Source organism: Dromiciops gliroides, chromosome 3 (genome assembly GCF_019393635.1).
Source record: "Dromiciops gliroides isolate mDroGli1 chromosome 3, mDroGli1.pri, whole genome shotgun sequence".
Classification (NCBI taxonomy): domain Eukaryota; kingdom Metazoa; phylum Chordata; class Mammalia; order Microbiotheria; family Microbiotheriidae; genus Dromiciops; species Dromiciops gliroides.
In genome coordinates this window covers 531,701,722-531,721,758 of record NC_057863.1, presented here as the reverse complement: position 1 = coordinate 531,721,758, position 20,037 = coordinate 531,701,722, and the positions used below count along the sequence as shown (strand labels likewise).

At 35.2% G+C, this 20,037-nt stretch overlaps 1 protein-coding gene across 5 annotated transcripts in view; it reads left to right on the top strand.

Moving 5' to 3' along the window:
• Positions 1-20,037, top strand: part of RDX (radixin) — a 128,582-nt gene that overhangs the window by 45,047 nt on the left and 63,498 nt on the right. For 4 of the 5 annotated variants that reach the window (XM_043990901.1, XM_043990900.1, XM_043990904.1 and 1 more), the window contains exons 3-8: positions 2,600-2,668; positions 5,331-5,414; positions 11,466-11,561; positions 13,681-13,955; positions 16,019-16,102; positions 16,375-16,521. In XM_043990901.1, the coding sequence (XP_043846836.1) occupies positions 2,657-2,668; positions 5,331-5,414; positions 11,466-11,561; positions 13,681-13,955; positions 16,019-16,102; positions 16,375-16,521 (698 nt within the window). In that variant the 5' untranslated portion in view covers positions 2,600-2,656. Of the gene's footprint in view, positions 1-1,385; positions 1,450-2,599; positions 2,669-5,330; positions 5,415-11,465; positions 11,562-13,680; positions 13,956-16,018; positions 16,103-16,374; positions 16,522-20,037 lie in introns of those variants that run through there. The other variant, XM_043990902.1, reaches the window with a different exon arrangement.

Genomic DNA, 20,037 nt, shown 5'->3' with positions numbered 1-20,037 from the left:
CCTTTATCAGAAACACTTGGTGTAAAAATTGTTTCCCCAGCTTTCTGCCTTCCTTTTTTTATAATAAACATTTTTATTAAAACTTTTGAGTTCCAAATTCTATCCATAGTTCCCTCCCTTTGCTCCTTCTTCCCCCCCTCCCTGAGGCAATAAGCAATCAGATATAGATTATACATATGCAGTTATGTAAAACATTACCATATTAGTAATTTTGTACAAGAAAACTTGAACAAAAGAAAAAAAAGAAAGTGAAAAATTGCATTCCTCAGTCTGTGTTCAGTCAATATTAGTTTTTTCTTTGGAGGTGAATAGTATGCTTCATCATTAGTCCTTTGGGATTCTCTTGGATCATTGCATTGCTGACAATAGTTAAATTCTTTCACAGTTCTTCATTGAATGATATCATCACTGTGTACAATGTTCTCCTGGTTCTACTCACTTGACTATACATCAGTTCATATAAGTCTTTCTAGGCCTTTCTGAAATCATCCTGCTTGTTATTTCTTATAGCACAATAATATTACATTACAATCATATACCACAGCTTGTTTAGCCATTCCCTAATTGATGGGCATTCCTTTGATTTCTAATTCTTAGCCACCACAAAAAGTGGCTATAAATATCTTTGTACAAATAGGTTTATATCCCAAAGACATTCCAAAAAAAAAAGAAAAAGACCTATCTGTTTTCCTTCTAAGCGTTGTTGCCTTGGTTTTGCTTGTACAAAACCTTTTAAATTTAATGTAATCAAAATGATTCAGTTTGCATTTCATAATGTTCTCTTTCTCATCTTTAGTCATAAATTCTTCCTCTCCATAGATCTGACAGGTAAATTATTCTTTCCTCTTCTAATTTCCCTATGTTATCACCTTTTATGTATAGATCACGTACCCATTTTGACTTTACTTTGGTATGCATTGTGAGATGTTGGTCTGTGCGTCGTTTCTGCCATACTATTTTCTAGTTTTTCCAGCAGTTTTTGTCAACTAGTGAGTTCATATCCCAGAATCTGGAGTCTTCGGGTTTATAAAACAGTAAATTGCTATATTAATTTTTTCCTGTATTTTGTGTGCCTAACCTATTCCACTGATTCACTACTCTATTAGCCAGCACCAAATAGTTTTTGTCACTTTATAATATAGTTTTAGTCTGGTATGATTAGTCCCCCTTTGTATTTTTTTCCCATTAATTACCGTGATATTATTGAACTTTTGTTGTTAATGGTTGAATTTTGTTAATTTTTTTTCTAGCTCTATAAAATAGATTGGTTTTTTTTGTTTGCTTGTTTAATTGGTATGGTACTGAATAAGTAAATTAATTTAGGTAAAATTATCATTTTTATTATATTAGTTTGACCTACTCATGATATTTTTCCATTTGTTTAGATCTGACTTTGAGGGAAGAATATTTTGTGAACATATTCATATAGTTTTGGATTTTCCTTGGCAGGTAGACTCACAAATATTTTATATTGTCTGCAGTTATTTTAAATGGACTTTCTTTCTGTTGCTGCTGGGCTTTGTTGGTCATATATAGAAATGCTAATGATTTATGTAGATTTATTTTCTTTTCTGCAATTTTGATTAACATTGTTCATCGTTTCAAGTAGGTTTTTTTGTTGTTGTTTTTGGGATTTTTTGTTCTTGTTTTGTTTTTTGGTGAGACAATAGGGGTTAAGTGACTTGCCCAGTGTCACACAGCTAGTAAGTATCAAGTGTCTGAAGCCAGATTTGAACTCAGGTCCTCCTGAATCCAGGGCCAGTGCTTTATCCACTGTACCACCTAGCTGCCCCTCAAGTAGTTTTTTAAATGATTACTCAGGATTCTCTAAGTATATTATCATATCATCTCCAAAGAGTGACTGTTTTGTTGCCTCCTTGTCTATCAAAAGGTAGTTTCAATAAATACTTAGCCTTTCTATGGCTCTCTTTTGAACTAGGGTACCAGGCATGTACCTGACCTATCTTTTTAAGAATCCATGTATCTGGGGGCAGCTAGATGGCACAGTGGATTAAGAACCGGCCCTGGATTCAGGAGTACCTGAGTTCAAGTCCGGCCTCAGACACTTGACACTTACTAGCTGTGTGACCCTGGGCAAGTCACTTAACCACCCCCATTGCCCTGCAAAAGAACAAAAAACAAAAAACAAACAAAAAAAAGAATCCATGTATTTGCTAATTCTTCATGGGTACAAAAATGAATTGTAATTTATTAATAGTGTTTCTTGTTATTAATTATCTTTCAAACATAAATAGAGAATGAGAGGGATTTACAGCTATTTAATATCAGCAGAAGAATTCTTAAACTATTCTCTTGTTAATAATAATAGGAGAGCAGTATGACACTAAGAAAGCATAATGTTATCTTAGTCCAAGCTACTTTTTTAAATAACAGTTTCTATATCTGTTATGAGTGAGTTTCCTGATATCTAATACTAGTCCTATAATAGCGTTTCTATGGTAATAAATCACTAATTTGTTGACTTTTAAAAAACAATAATTCTTGATTTTTATGTTATAATATCCTGTGGCAATTGGTTATGACACAAGGATCTTGTTTGTGAAGTTATTTCTAATATCTTTCTATTTTTACTTAACAGACCAGTTAAATTTGGAAAACTACTGAAGACAGAAAGAAGATACAAAGAAAAGTAAAAATGCCGAAACCAGTAAGTGTATCAGTTTATTTCTTTTGATTTTAACCTAGTCTAGTAGTTTTACTCCAATGGAATAAATATTTCATTTTCATCATTGCTCAAGATCTTATCAGATGTCACAAACTAAGAACATTTGAATGTAATTCCATGTTCGATTGAAATGTAATTGGGAGACCTTAGAAAGAGACCTGTTATGAATTATCAGTTTGAATGTTTAGGTTATTTCATTTTTAAAGGAAAAAACTACTCAGTACTTAAAATATTGTCTTATCTAGGCTTCTTTCCCCTAAAATTACTCTTATAAAAACTTTACAAGAGGAAAATGATGTAGAAAAAGCATTTAAGGAATACACATATCTTTACCTATAATTGCCTGACACAGTAGATCCTTCCTTCCCTCCTTCCCTCCTTCCCTCCCTCCTCCCTTCCCTCCTTCCGTCTCCTCCATAGTTTTACATGCATTTGATCCTCAGAGCAACCCAGTGAAGTATATGAGTACTAGCAATATTGTTATTTTATTTTGCATATGGAGAAACTGAGACTTTATCTTTTATCCTGGAGAGAATGTGATTTGTTCATGTTCATATCATGTAGTAAGTTTTGGAGGTAGGATTCAGACCTAAATTTTGTGACTCCATTTCCAGCTATCTTTACATTATACATGTGCCTCTATACAGAGTTATTTTGTAGTACAAATAGCCATTTAATGAGTCTTTTTGTAAATTGAGATTTGTGGATCCAAACTTTAATCTCTGCTGAATTCCACTCCAGCTTCATCAGTTGCCTATTCATCTATATCTTGATATTCTATTGATATCTTTTTTTTTTTTTTAAGTGAGGCAATTGGGGTTAAGTGACTTGCCCAAGGTCACACAGCTAGTAAGTGTTAAGTGTCTGAGGCCGGATTTGAACTCAGGTACTCCTGAATCCAGGGCCGGTGCTCTATTCACTGAGCCACCTAGCTGCCCCTCTATTGATATCTTAAACTCAGTATACTCAATATGAAGTTCATCATCTTTTCCCCCAAACTTGTTTCTCCTCCAAATTTCTCTATTCTTTTTTTAGGGTACTACCATCCTTCTGGGATCCTTGGTTTACAACCTTGGGGTTGTCCTTGATTTTTCCTTCTCCTTTACCTCTCACATCCAGTTAGTTGGCAAGGCTTGTTGATCCTACCTCCATAGCATCTGGCTCCTTCCTATCTTTCTAGATTTATTTATATTAGTCCCTTTAATGCACCCCATGTGCAGTCCTGCTTACTGCGCCCTGAAATGATGTTCTAAGCCTTTGTGCACAAAGGCTGTTGCCATTCCTGTAGTATATTCTATCTTCACCCTCTCTTTTTTCAAGGCTAAATTTCTATTCAAAGACTTTACTAAATTCTGTAGTTGGTTCTTTTTTCCTTCAAATTATCTTGTATTTACTTATCTGTATACATGCTGTCTATTTCCTTAGTAAAATGTAAAGTCTTTGAGACTAAGTACTGCTTTTTCTGCTTTACCTTTGTATCCCCAGTCATAGCCTAGTCAGTCAGTAAATGTTAATTAAGCGCTTACTGTATGTCAAGCATTAGAGTAAAAAATAGGGATACAAAAAGATGCAAGAAACATTCCCTGACCTCAATCATCTCACAGTCTAATTGGGTGGAGGGAGAAGCAAATATGTATGAACAAGCTACATGTAGGATTAATAGGAAATAAATAACCAAGAGAAGGCATTAAAATTAAGAGGGGTTGGGAAAACCTTCCTATAGAAGATAAAAATTCAGCTAGTCCTTTAAAGGAGCCCAGGAAGGGTGTAAGTTGTGGGCGCAAGAGTGTGGGCGTGCGCGCGTGTCTGTGTGCACGTCTGAGTGTGTGTATGTGTATGTGTGTGCATGCATGCGGGGGTGGGAGGGTGGGGGGGGGTGTTCCTGTCTGTGTCACCGTAGGTTAGAGGGGACTTCGAACACCAAACAAGATTTTAGATTTGATCCTGGAGTCATAGGGGGCTTAGAGTTCATTGAGTAGAGGAGTTAACATCGTCAGAATAACACTTCAGAAAAATCATTTAGTGGTGAAATCGAGTATAGATTGGAGTGGGGAAAGACTTGAGGCAGGTACAACAAAATGAGTATAAAAGTAGTTTAATATTGTAAGTTTATATCATTTATACAAATTACTAAAAATTAAAACTGCACTAAAACTTTTGGGACATTGCATTTCTTAGATATTAAGGAATTAAAACTAATTCCACAGAGATTATTAAATGCTAGCTATGTGCAGTGTTCTCTGTTAACCATTTAGAAAGATACTAAGATATGCAAGATAAGTTCCTGTTAGGTAGGGATCCTACTTTATTATATAGGGGCTTATAATTTAATTTAGCAAAATGTTGTTTAACAGCTCTTTGCCTATGATAAAAGTTTGTCATGTGAATAGCTTTATAAAAGATAAAAGTACTAGCCTAGGGGCAGCTAGGTGGCGCAATGGATAGAGCACCGGCCCTGGAGTCAGGAGTACCTGAGTTCAAATCTGGCCTCAGACACTTAACACTTACTATCTGTGTGACCCTGGGCAAGTCACTTAACCCCAATTGCCTCACTAAATGAAAAAAAATTTAAAAAAAAAAAGAGTACTAGCCTAGTATTTAATCAAAATACCTTTTCATATTGCTTTTCTTTTTATTATTACAGATCAATGTAAGAGTAACGACCATGGATGCAGAGCTGGAATTTGCTATCCAGCCCAATACAACTGGCAAACAACTATTTGACCAGGTAATTTATTACCTATGTTCATTTATTTTCACTATATGACTTTTAATGAAATATATCAAGTGTTTTTAGGTACTATTTTCCATCTTCTCATTTTATACCCATCACTGATAATACTCCTTGTATAGTATGAGTATCTTTTTGTTAACATTAATATTTTTAGCCATTGAACGCTTGGACTGGCCTTATTTTATTTTTTTTAATCTTAATTATGTAGAACAGTACACATTAAAGAAATTAAATTTGAAGAATGAGTTCATTATATAAAGCACTGTGAGATCTGTCTCAACGGTTTCTTCTTTGAAGAACATACAGTATAATAGGGGAATGAAATAAATAGCAATACGATGCAAAGCAGTATGTGATGAGTGTAAAAAAAAAAGGATCTAAGCAAAGTCATATAGATGTTCAGAGGAAGGATCACATCTGATTGGAATGATTGTTAATTAGCTAATAGTTTGGTTGAACCTTGAAGAAAGGAAAACATTTCAAAAGGGAAGGCAAGATAATTCACCTTGAGCACTGTTTGGTTGGTTGTCTACTCTTACCTAGAAACAAGGTGGTGCAGTGGGAAGAGTTCTTGGTGTAATCAGAGGGCCTGGATTTAAATACTAGCCTTTTCATTTACTAATCTGTATCACCCTAAGTAATTTAATTAAATTCAATGAGACCTATTTTCTTCATTTAGAATGTTGTAAAAATTTTGGACTGAATAATCTTTTGGGGCCCTTGCATCTCTGATTTATTATCTTGTGACTTAAAACATCTGGTATTCAACTTAATGAATATACTAGGGACCTTGAAGTCTTTGGCTATAATGTTTTTTAGTTGACTGAGCACCTATAATATTTGGCAAAATACATAAATACACTTTAGAAAGTTTCCTTTTGTTTTTAAATCTAAAAATAGCACTTCCAGCTATGGGCAAACATTAGTCTTGGCAGGATTTCTTTAAATTATGAATGAACTTTGTATGTTTATTTTTAGTACATAGAAAAACAATTAAGCAGACAACACTTTGTTAAACTGATATCTGAGGCATACTTTTCTGCTCCATTCATCCTTCTGGCCCTTTTAATTCTAACTGTATAGTAGAACTGAATTAAATAAGAATTCCACAGTGTAACAAATATAGTTTTAATTCTACTTCATAGGAAATTAAAATAATTTTCATACTATACCTTTTTTTTTTTTTTTTTTTTGGTGGGGCTATGGGGTTAAGTGACTTGCCCAGGGTCACACAGCTAGTAAGTGTCAAGGGTCTGAGACCAGATTTGAACTCAGGTCCTCCTGAATCCAGGGCCAGTGTTCTATCCACTGTGCCACCTAGCTGCCCCAATAGTAGGTTCTTAATAAATGCTTGTTTCCTTCCTTATCTCTCATGGACAACATCATTCAGCAAGCTATTTTCTTTTGAAGTTTCCATTCAATCCAAAAAGTGGTGGTTATCCTGTATTGGTCCTGAGGTTATTTGCAGTCCTTCCTCAAGGAGTTCAGTGTCCAATTCACTGTCTTCCTCTCTTTTCTAACTCTTGCCCTTATGCTGGGAGATTTTAACATTCTTAATACTTTCTCAATCTTCCATACCATTTAGTTTCTCAGTCTCCTTAATTTTCATCATCTACTCTTCCATTCCACCTCAGCTACACATGTTTACATACTTGATCTCACCATTACCCAGAAATAGTACATTTGCCCAATTTAAAACTTTGATGCTACTCTCTCTGACCATTATTCTATTTCTCCCTATCCTGCACCTTTCCTAAACACATTCTTTGCCTTTATTGAAACCTCCAAGCTCCCTAGCTTTCAGTACTCCTTCAGGCCATTACCCATGATCTGATTTCACTTTCTTCCCTCTCTATTCTTGACCATGCAGTTAGCCAGTTAATCTCAGAACTGCTCTCCTTTCTGGCCTCTTTGCCCTATTACCACCCTTTTGGTGGGGGGGGGGGGGCAAACCCCAGCCATGGATTACTCCTACCATCTCTGAACCCTCAGCTCCTACTCATCTACTGCTGAACAGAGCTGGAGGAAGTCACAAAGCCTTGCTGATAAGGTACATTATAAATTAATATTATTTATCCTCAACTGGGCCTTCCCTGCCATAAGGCAATCCTTATTTTCCCGCAAACAATTCTCTATCTTATTTTCCGCAAGAACTTTTCTTTCTCTCTTCAAACCCTCCTTACCTCTCCCTACCCTCAGTCTCAACTGAGGAACTTGCTCCTATTATACTGAGAAAATGGTAATAATAATTATAATATTTAGCATTTATGTAGTACCTTAGTGTTTGCTAAACAGTTTACATGTTATCTCATTTGAGCCTCACAACACTGGGGTGTACATACTACTATTATCCCCATTTTAAAGATAAGAAAAATACAGCACAGAGAGTTTAAGTGACTTGCCAGTGGTCATACAGCTAGCAAATGTCTGAGGCAGGATTCAAATCTAGGTCTTCCTGACCCCAAGTCCAACACCCTAATACACTGTGCCACTTAACTGCTTCAATAGCTAGCATTTTTATAGTACTTCTTTCTTAAAGCTTGTAAAGCACTTTACAGATGTCCCCTTCAAGAACCCCCTCTTTTCATCTCAAGCCACTTGACATCATTCCCCATTGTCTCTGACTTTCCCTTAGTCTCTCAGAGTAAGGTGACATTTCTTCACCTTTTTTTTTGTGTGTGAGGCAGTTGGGGTTAAGTGACTTGCCCAGGGTCACACAGCTAGTAAGTGTCAAGTGTCTGAGGCTGGATTTGAACTCAGGTCCTCCTGAATCCAGGGCTGGTGCTTTATCCACTGCACCACCTAGCTGCCCCATGACATTTCTTCTTAAGGCCAACCTCTCTATAGGTGCACTTGATCTCTTCCTCTTGTGTTTTCTCTAGCAGATTATAACCTTAATCTCTCTAATCATCAATCTCTCTTTTTTACTGGTTTCTTCTTTACTGGCTTCAGATGTGGCCAAGTATCTCTCTTCCTTAAAAAAAAAAAGTCTTTACTAGACCCTACCCACTACTTCAAGCTATTGTTTTATATCTCCTATTTCTCTGATAAACTTGGAAAACTTGTCTGCAATCTCTTCCCTTATTTCCATTGTTCTCAATCTTCACCCCTTTGCAGTGTGGCTTCTACCTCATCATTCAACTAAAACTGCTTCCTTCAGTATTACTAATGAGCTCCTAATACTCCAAATCTGATGATCTTTATTTTTTAAAGACCTCGTTGTTAGCCTCTCAGCTACATTAAATGTTCTTTCTTCCTGGATACTTTATCCTCTCTGGGCTTTTGTGACACTGCTGGCGCCTGCTTCTCTTCCTGTCTGCCTAACTATTCTTTCTGTTATTATTCTTTGCTGGTTCATCATCCATATCATCCCACTCAATTGTAAATGTTCCACAAGGATCTTTCCTAGGCCCTCTACTTTTCTCTCTATATAACTTTATATATATAACATTTCCCCTTGGCTTAATATTTATTCCTAAGATTATGATTCCCAAATCTATACTATCCAGTACCTGTCTCTCCCCTAAGCTTCCATCTCATATTACCAGTTACCTTTTGGACATTTCAAACTGAAAGTTCTGAAGCAGTCTTAAACTTAACATGTCCAAACACAACTCATCATTTCCCCAAAACTCACCCCTATTCAAAACTTGCCTATTTCCGTTGATAGCACCATTAAATACCTTCCATTTGACTACTTTTATTTGTATTTATATTTGATATATATTTAAGAATGTCCTTGTTGCTTCTGATAGTTTCATAGTTCTGATTGTTTCATTTATTGTATTTATTTTTCCTTACCTAGCACAGTGCTTGGCATATAATGTAATGATTGGAATGTCGCCATCTGCTGGAGACTTACTGTAGGGAAGCTCCACCATGAGGAGAAGGACTCTGAGGGCAAGACTATGCGTCTTTTCTTTGGCGTCAGGAAGTAATGTTTGCTTGTGGGAGGAAGAAGGGGGAAGCTGGCACTTTGACTCTCTCTTTCCTGAGGACTCCGGTGGAGAAGGGAGCTAGAAATGCGTTCTCCCTTTAATAGATAGATGAATCTAGGCCTTTCTTTCTCTCTTTACCAAATTCTTTTTCTCCTTAATGAATGCTTAAAAGTCTAACTCTTGCTAAAGCTTATATTTTATTGGCAACCACTCATTAGATATTTTAGACAGTTTAGCTAGAATTTTAGCCCTTAAAATAGTAAGAGCTTAAGAAATACTTGTTGGCTGATTGATTCATAAAACTCTATTCTCTATTCTTTATTAAATCCAGCAAAAACCATAAGGGCCTACTATGTGCAAGACAGTGGGCACATAGAGACCAAAGTGAAAAAAAGTTCATACCCTCAGGGAGCTTATGTTCTACATATCAATCACATGTAAATAGCTTATGAAATACAAAATAAAATGAGGAGGGAAAACTGAATCCCTGAAATAAGTGCCTCCATACACTGACATACTCAGTAGCAATAGATCTGGTTAAAAAATATACATCAACATATGATTTGTGGATTGGTGGCATGTTATATCTTATAGCTTGCCTTTTAAATATACCACAATAATTCATTCAACAAGAATGCAGACATGAATCCTTTTTATAAAATATAGGATATTTTCATACTGTGTTTAATGCCTTTATTGCTTTCTTATCTCTTAGCAAATTTGTTGTGCATAAAGTATTCTCTTTTTTTCTGTTTAGAATTTTATTTTTCCAAATTACATGTAAAAACAAATTTTGACATCAGTTTTTTAAAACTTTGTGTGCTAACTTCTCTTCCTCCCTCCCTTCCCATCTCCCACCCCCAAGAACTCAAGCAGTTCGATATGTTATACATGAGTAGTCATGGAAAACATCTCCACATTGGCTAGGTTGTGAGATAAACCAGATAAAAACAAAACTTCAGATTAAGGAATTGTCAAAAAAAATGTATTTCTATTTGTTTTCAGATACCATCAGTTCTTTCTCTGTAGATGGATTGCAATTTTCATAAGTACTTCAGAGTTATATTGGATCATTTCCTTGCTGAAAATAACCACATACTTCCTAGCAGATCATCTTACACTATTGCTATTAGTTTGTATACAGTACATTTCAGTCTGCTTCAGTTCATGTAGGTCTTTCCAGGTTTTTCTGATAGCATTCTGTTCATCATAACTTTTATATACCTTAAACTTGACAAAGAATTTTCTTCACAATAGCCCAGCAAAGTAGGTACCATACGTTTTGCTATTATAGTCAATCATCATAACTATTTCCCTCTATCCTATTCCTTTCCCATGATATTTACTCTATTTTCTATATTCTTTTACCCTATTCCTCCTTAAAAGTGTTTTGCTTCTGACTGCCTCCTCCCCTGCTCTGCCCTCCCTTCTTTCATACTTCCCTCCTTATCCTCAGCCCTCCCACCCGACCATAAGTTTAGTTCCAGAAGATGTAGGTGTTGCAGCTGATTTGGAGGCTTGGGGCTAAGTTCCTCTGGTGCAGCGTGCCTATGGTCTGTGTCTGCGCAATTGCAGGATTAGAATCTGTTTGCAGCCCAGCATGACCCCCTCTAATCTGTTTTTGGATGGAAAATAATCTCAGCCCATCTTTTTGTAGATTTTTCTGCTCCAGGGCTTATTTTATTGCTGTTTTGGGAGTAATTGTGTCAGGAGCTCTGTGCATTTAATGTCTTTTCCTCCACCATCTTGGCTCTGCCTCCAGAACTCTGTATATCAGGTATTCTTAAATTCAAGCAAATGCACATCCATTTAGACTTCTTCCAACAGTTGCTGAAGTTCTCTGAGGCCTGAAGAAACTTCAGTGGATGCCATGAGGGGTTTTTTCAGAGTATGGAGCTGCAGGAAGCAGTACAAAATTTGACACAACAAATCACAGTTTCCTTAGCAATTATATTCACTCTATTTTGAGCATTGTGGTACATTTCTAAGGACAGAACAATCCTTTTTTGTGGTTGAAAGTATAAGCTTATTTGTGTTGAACCCTCAAAGTAAAGTGTTATCTAGATCCACTGTGAATGATCAACTAATCTGTTTCTCTTTTTTTAAGGTGGTGAAAACAGTTGGCCTGCGTGAAGTCTGGTTTTTTGGGCTGCAATATGTAGATAGTAAAGGCTATTCAACTTGGCTTAAACTAAACAAAAAGGTAATATGCAATAATAATGATCATTATATAGAGGAAACTAGGTATAGTGCCTAGAGTGTCTTGGAGTCAGGGGGACCTATTTTGAGTCCTGCCTCAAACCCTTCTAGCTGTGCTACCTTCAGCAGATCACTTCTCACCTCTCTCAGCACTATTTTCCTTATATATAAAATGAATATAAAAATAGCACCTACTTCATGGGGTTGTCGTGGTGTTCAAACTAGATCACATGTAAAGTTCTTGGCAGACTTTAATGAACCATATAAATGCTAGCTGTTATATATTTGCTGTCAGTATTTTAGAGTAACAGTACCCGTGTAGGTATATTACTTTATTGTCTATATATAAGCTGTATAGTTGTCCCTCTCAAACTTGTTTAAAACCTAAATATGACATAATTGTGCACTGAGGGACAGAAAAAGTTGAAGAAACTGACAGAAATAGAGGTCAGATGACTTGCCTGAATATAGTCTGGTTCATTTATTTAGGAGAAGCATTCAAGCTTTGCTTGGGCAATCAATAGTAAGGCCAACAATAATGTACCAGGGAGAAAAGTGATTAGGAATTTGTAAGATGGGCAGATAGATCACTGATTTGTTGATCTTTGCATTATTTTTCCAGAAGTCGTCTTTTTAAAAAGTAATGTCTCCATCTCATGTTTAACTAGGATTGGTTATGTTTGCAAGTGTATCTTAAATTTATTTAGGGCCTTTCATTTATATCTTTTTAAAAAATGTCACAGTCATTTCCTTATATTTCACTTCTCTTCTAACTCTTTTGCAAGAAATTAACTGACACAATAACTGCATTTCTCAGTTCAGTTTAGTTCATATGCAAGGCACTGTTTTTGCTGCTGCAGTTACCAAGATATAAAATGACTATCCTATTGTCTTGGTCCTCCTGAAGCTTCTTATCTAATGGAGATATAAGATATGCATAAAAGTTTGATATAGTTATAAATTGATAAGGGCAAGGGAGAACTCTGAACAGTGTATTCTAATAAAATTTGAGGAGGGAGGCATCAATTTTAGTTGACACTATTAGGTGGGAAATCATCTTCATAAAGGAATTTTTACCTTTGCTGGACCTTGAAGGGAGAGAAGAATTTCAGTCAGTGATATGGAAGAAATATGATGCGTGTTAGTGTCCTGCATTGTGGCAATATGAGTGGAAGGGGTGGATGCAAAAGGTACTACTGGCATAATCCACATGATTCAGCAACTGATTAGACATAGCATATGAGGAGGAAGGGAGATTAAAAGGACTCTAATATATCCATCCTGAGTATTTAGGAGGAACCATGGTACCATTAACAGAAATAGGCAAGTTGGGAGGATAGGTATGTTGGGCATGGTAATTAGATGATGAGTTTAGTTTCAGATGTGAGTTGTACATCAAAATGGTCATGTCTAGGAGGCATTTAGAAATTGGAGACCTGACTGGAACTAATATAGATTTGGAGAGTTATTTATATAGGGAATATAATCAAAATATCTAAATGCATATGGTAATTGGAAATTTTTTTTACTATATATAACTATATATTATTTTCTCCATTTAAAGAGATTATTTTAGGGATTGAAACCTTTATTTAAATTAAATTGTTATAAGTAGTTGCATTAAAATCACTGTCTTGAATATACCCAAATCACTTTTTAAAAACCCCCAAAAACCCCTTTTTGCCAAAATAATCTTTTTTTTTAATTATTTTTTTTTAGTGAGGCAATTGGGGTTAAGTGACTTGCCCAGGGTCACACAGCTAGTAAGTGTTAAGTGTCTGAGGCCGGATTTGAACTCAGGTACTCCTGACTCCAGGGCTGGTGCTCTATCCACTGCGCCACCTAGCTGCCCCCAAAATAATATTTTTAAATTGATTTTAAGTTAATTTTTTAAAGTGAGAAGAATAAAAGATTTTGATCACAAGTAAATTAATCTTTAAAATAAGCTGACCAAAAGAATATGAAATTTAGTTGTGTTTAGTTAAGGCTATTTGACAGTTCTAAGTATAGCTCCAAGAATTCTATGCTGTTTCAGAATTCTTTCCCTTAAATATACTCAAATAGAGGTTTAGATCATAGTGTAAGATTTCTGCTAATGATAATATTCAAAACTACTATTTAAGGTAACACAGCAAGATGTAAGAAAAGAAAATCCTCTGCAGTTCAAATTTCGAGCTAAATTCTTTCCAGAAGATGTGTCTGAGGAACTAATTCAAGAAATAACACAGAGACTCTTCTTCTTACAAGTTAAAGAAGCAATCTTAAATGATGAAATATATTGCCCCCCTGAAACTGCTGTTCTTTTGGCTTCCTATGCTGTCCAATCTAAATATGGGGATCATAATAAGGAAATTCATAAATCAGGCTACCTGGCTAATGACAGACTCCTACCTCAACGGTAAGTGAAAAATGCTTTTCAAATTTTATTTTAAATTGTTATTAATGTCTTGTTTTTTATCTTACCTTCATTTTGGGTGGGGGGGAGGGCAGTGAGAGTTAAGTGACTTGGGCAGGATCACACAGCTAGTAAGTGTCAAGTGTCTGAGATTGGATTTGAATTCAGATCCTCCTGAATCCAGGGCCAGTGCTTTATCTACTGCACAACCTAGCTGCCCCTTACCTTCACTTGTAAATATATCCAAGGACCATGCTTCATCATAATTATATAGCATTTTGTTTCAGTGGTTTTTGTTTTCTTTCCATTTTCAATGTTATGGTCATTTTGTATGTTACTGATGGATGCCTTTATGCTGTCATCTCTTTTTAATGTTTTAAACCTTAAGTATTAGTGACATCATGACCAGGTTGCTCTATGGAGTAAGATAGTCTATATCATAATTACTTAATGTCTTTCTCCCCAGATAATCAATGTATATTGTTTCACAATTGGATTTTGTAAATAATAATTTGGCAGCACTAGATGGAAAATTTTGGTGTTTAAGTGGGGGACTCGGAAGTGCTGTTAATTAGTATAGATCTGACCATCTGCAGAGAGTACTCTTCATATTAACAATGACTGATCTTTATCTTCTTTGGGAATCATTTAATTTCTATTTTAAAGTGATAATTTTATAGCTATAAATTAAACTGTCACTGAAGATTTTCAGTTCATAATTTTAAGAATAATCTCTGTTATTTAGAACTTTATTCAGAAACTTGGTCATTTATTTAATTACTATTCTCTGTGACTCAATTGAAAACTCCCTAAATCTTTCTCTCTCCTATAATGGTATACAGTGTCTTACATAATAACTTTAGAATTTCCATCTTTGTAAACTTCCTAATCTTTAAGAAGATATTAAATGGGCTTTAAAATTTGTATAACAGGCAAAAAGCTTTCCGTTCTTGAACTATTGTAATTATTAAAACTTAGATTTAGTACTACTTGACTTGGTTAAATATTTTACCTTATAGGTCTATGTGTCCCTTCCATGTGGTTGAAGATCATGACATTTTTCACCCTTTGATTCTTACCCATATTTATCCTGTATTGTCTTTGGGACCATCTGATGTTCATTCTTTGAACGTGTATAACCTGCCTGGTCATAAGTGGCCTGTGTTATTTTTTTATGCCACTTCTCAAGAACAGGTCTTTTATTGTTGGTAATAACCTGTGGTATGCTGGTAAATGTAGGGGTTGTCTAAAATGTTTTTGTTTTGTTTTTGTTTTTTAGTGAGGCAATTGGGGTTAAGTGACTTGCCCAGGGTCACACAGCTAGTAAGTGTTAAGTGTCTGAGGCCGGATTTGAACTCAGGTACTCCTGACTCCAGGGCCGGTGCTTTATCCACTGCGCCACCTAGCCGCCCCCTAAAATGTTTTTTACCTTGCAATTTGAAATTCTACTGTATTTGCTAACAATGGTTTAGGAAATGGGAGTCACCAAATAAAACTTTTTTTTGGGAGAACTTGCTATCATTTACCCTCTCCTTCCAAACGGAATAAATTATGATGTTTGTACATGAGTTTTTAAATGAGAAATTCATTAACTATTATAATTTAGTGTTAAATTTTAGGAAGTACATGTGGTTCAGTAAGCTAAGGAAAGAACTAGGACCCAGGAGTTGTAAATTTGAGTATGTATTGCTTTGCCTTTTTAAAAAAAAATAATGATGGGGAGGAATGCATATTACTTTTTGGTTGTTCAATTTATTAACATGTAAAATGGTGGAAGGTGGGAAGGGGTCATAATTAACTACCTCTTGGATAATATCTTTAAAACATATATGAACATAAATTCATAGTAGTTGAATGATTTTTCTTTCTTTCTTTCTTTTTGTGGGACAGTGAGGGTTAAGTGACTTGCTCAGGGTCACACAGCTAGTAAGTTTCAAGTGTCTGAGGCCGAATTTGAACTTAGGTCCTCCTGAATCCAGGGCCGGTGCTTTATCCACTGTGACACCTAGCTGCCCCAAGTTGAATGATTTTTGATGTATGCTTTCATAGAATTTTCTTGTTAATAGAGTGTTGGAACAGCACAAACTGACAAAAGAACAATGGGAAGAAAGAATACAAAACTGGCATGAAGAGCACAGAGGGATGTTAAGGTATTTCAATTTTGAAAATTTATTTCCTCTACTTAAAGTATTTTGATTTTATGAAATTTGCCATTGTATCAGATCTTCATAAAGTGTAATTTGCTTAAATTTTAAGCAAATTTAAAAAATTAGTACTAAATTTTAAATTTAAAAAAAATTTTAAATTAAAAAAAAATTAGTACCAAATCTTAGCAACAAAGACTTTTGCATTTTTATTTTGGGTACTGTATATTCAATTTGCTCTAGAGTAAATCTGTTATAATTTAACATTATCTCAACAGGGAAGATTCAATGATGGAATATCTGAAGATTGCTCAAGATCTGGAAATGTATGGTGTCAACTATTTTGAAATAAAGAATAAAAAAGGAACTGAATTATGGCTAGGTGTTGATGCTTTGGGCCTGAACATTTATGAACATGATGACAAGTAAGTAAATTGCATGCTAAACTAGTCATGTTTATCATAAGTAGTTATAGGTTTCTTTTTCATTTGTTTCAAAAATGAGTTTCTACCTGCTTTAATTTGATTAAAATTTTAGTTAATGGCTCACTAAATTTTCCTTACACTTCTACTATGTTTGTAACCTATGTTTTTTTTTTTACATATAAGGTATTTTATTTTTTCCGTTACATGTAAAGATAGTTCTCAACTTTTGTTTATACTAGCTTTACAATTTCAGATTTTTCTCCCTCCCTCCCCTCCCTTCCCCCTCCCCTAGACAGCAGGTAATCTGATATAGGTTATATCTATATATCTATATACATATACATCTATATATATATATACACACACACATATATATATATATATACGCATAATAACATTAATCCTATTTCTGCATTAATCCTGTTACAAGAGAAAAAATCAGAACAGTGATGCAAAACCTCAAAATAGAAAAAAAAAAAACAACAGCACCCAAAACAAAAGAAATAGTATGGTTCAATCAGCATCTATACTCCACAGTTCTTTTTTTTTTTTCTTGGATTTGGAGATCCTCTGCTATCATGAGTTCCCTGGAACTCTTCTGTACCATTGCATTGGTGAGAAGAATATAGTCCATCACAGTAGGTCAACACTCAATGTTGATGATACTGTGTACAATGTACTTCTGGTTCTGCTCATCTCACTCATCATCAGCTCACGTAAGACCCTCCAGGTTTCTCTGAACTCCTCCTGCTCATCATTTCTTACAGCACAATAGTATTCCATTGTATTCGTATACCACAACTTGTCCAGCCATTCCCCAATTGATGGGCACCCCCTCAACTTCCAATTCCTTGCTACCACGTAAAGAGCAGCTATAAATATTTTTGTACATGTGGGTCCCTTTCCCCCTTCCATGATTTCTTTGGGAAAAAGACCTAAAAGTGGAATTGCTGGGTCACAGGGTATGCACAGCTTTATCGCCCTTTGGGCATAATTCCAAATTGCTCTCCAGAATGGTTGGATCAGTTCACAGCTCCACCAACAATGCATTAGTGTTCCAATTTTCCCACAGCTTCTCCAACATTTATTATCTTCCTTTTTTGTCATTTTAGCCTATCTGATAGGTGTCAGGTGGTACCTCAGAGTTGTTTTAATTTGCATCTCTCTAATCATTAGAGATTTAGAGCATTTTTTCATATGGGAATAGATAGCTTTGGTTTCTTCATCAGAAAACTGCCTGTTCATATCCTTTGACCATTTCTCAATTGGGGAATGACTTGGATTCTTATAAATTTGATTTAATTCCCTATATATTTTAGAGATGAGGCCTTTATCAGAAGTACTGGCCTCAAAAATTGTTTCCCAGCTTTCTGCCTCCCTTCTAATTTTGGATGCATTGCTTCTGTTTGTACAAAAATTTTTTAATTTAATATAATCAAAATCATCCATTTTGCATTTTATAATATACTCTATCTCTTGTTTGGTCAAAAACTGTTTTCCTTTCCAAAGATCTGATAGGTACACTATTCCTTTCTCTCCTAATTTACCTATGGTATCACCTCTTATGTCTAAATCATGTATCCATTTTGGCCTTATTTTAGTATAAGGTGTAAGATGTTGGTCTATGCCTAATTTTTGCCATACTATCTTCCAGTTTTCCCAGCAGTTTTTGTCAAATACTGAGTTCCTATCCCAGAAGCTGGCACTCTTCACACAAATCAAATCAGATCTAAATAATTGGAAAGATATCAATTGCTCATGGATAGGCAGAGCTAATATAGTAAAAATGACAATACTGCCTAAATTAATTTACTTATTCAGTGCCATACCAATCAGACTACCTAAAAATTATTTTATACAGCTAGAAAAAATAATAACAAAATTCATCTGGAAAAACAAAAAATCAAGAATATCCAGGGAAATAATGAAAAAAAATTCACAGGAAGGTGGGTTAGCGGTACCAAACCTGGAGCTTTACTATAAAGCGGCAGTCATCAAAACTATCTGGTACTGGCTAAAAAATAGAGTGGTAGATCAATGGAATAGGCTAGGCTCAGGAAATGCAGTAGTAAATGACACTAGTTTGTAACCTATGTTTTAACATTCAACTTCTTTTCCGAGTATTTATGAAATGTGATCGTTCAGTTCACTGCCATAAATCAAGCATTTATTGTGATCATTCATCATTATTACTTTAGGGCAGAGTTGAACATAGTATACATCCAATAAATGTTCATTGAATTAAATTGGGCAAATCATTTAAAGCTCTCTAAGGATTAAATTTTCTCATCTATATGAGGATACAGAAAGCTAGGTAGTAGAGTGGTTAGGACTTTAGGCTTGGAGAAGGGAAGAAGCATTTTCACTTTTTTACCTTTTTATGAAGTATTCAGTTCTCCTTAATTCAATTAGAGAGCTTTTAGCCATTGGCTAGTCAAGGATTACTTGCTTAACCCTGATGACTCTTTTTAAAAGGACATACTCTTTAGGGTATAAAATCATTCAAGGCATCTTCAAGGACTTTAACAGAGAAGAAAGAAAAGTTAGGCCTGGCAGTCAACTGTAATTTTCTCAGTTTACTTATGAAAAAACCTAGATAGAAAGGTTTAATGATTTACACAAGATCACATCGCTAATTAGTGGCATACCTGAGGCTAGAAACTAAATTTTAATTTAAATTTCAGTATTTAAGAAAATGCATATATATAACTTTAAGATATATTGATGTCTTTTGTTTTTATATATGATATTATGTGTAATGTTTTACACCCATAATTTCTCACACCTGAAAGGATGAGGAGAAAGGTATACTTTCTTATCTGCTTTTTGGGGCCAATTTTGACCATTATAGTTATACAACTTTGAGTTTCATTTTTGTTTTCCATGTTCTTTCTTCCTTCCTTCCTTCCTTCCTTCCTTCCTTCCTTCCTTCCTTTCTTTCTTTCTCTCTCCCACCCCCCCCCACCTCCACAATGAGAGTTAAGTGACTTGACCAGGGTCACACAGCTAGTAAGTGTCAAATTTCTGAGGACAGATTTGAACTCAAGTCCTCCTGAATCCAGGGCCGGTGCTTTATCCACTTCTGTTCTTTACTTTTATATATAAATAATGCTTCCTTGTTCCTTCTACCAGCAACAGGGAAGCACATTTTTATATTTAAAATGCAAACTATTACACACACACACACACACACATATGTATCTATGTGTTTGTATGTATGGGGGTGTGTGTGTGTGTGTGTGTAAAATTTCAGTTTTTTCATTAAAAATAAATTAATTTGAGGCAGCTAGGTGGCTCAGTGGATAGAGCACCAGCCTTGGATTCAGGAGGACCTGAGTTTAAATCTGGCCTCAGACACTTAACACTTACTAGCTGTGTGACCCTGGGCAAGTCACTTAACCCCAACTGCCTCACTAAAAATAAATAAACAAACAAATTGATTAATTAATTAACTTTAGGCATACATGTTGTAGTAGATAAAGACCAAGCCTTGGAGCAAGGATCACTTCTCCTGAA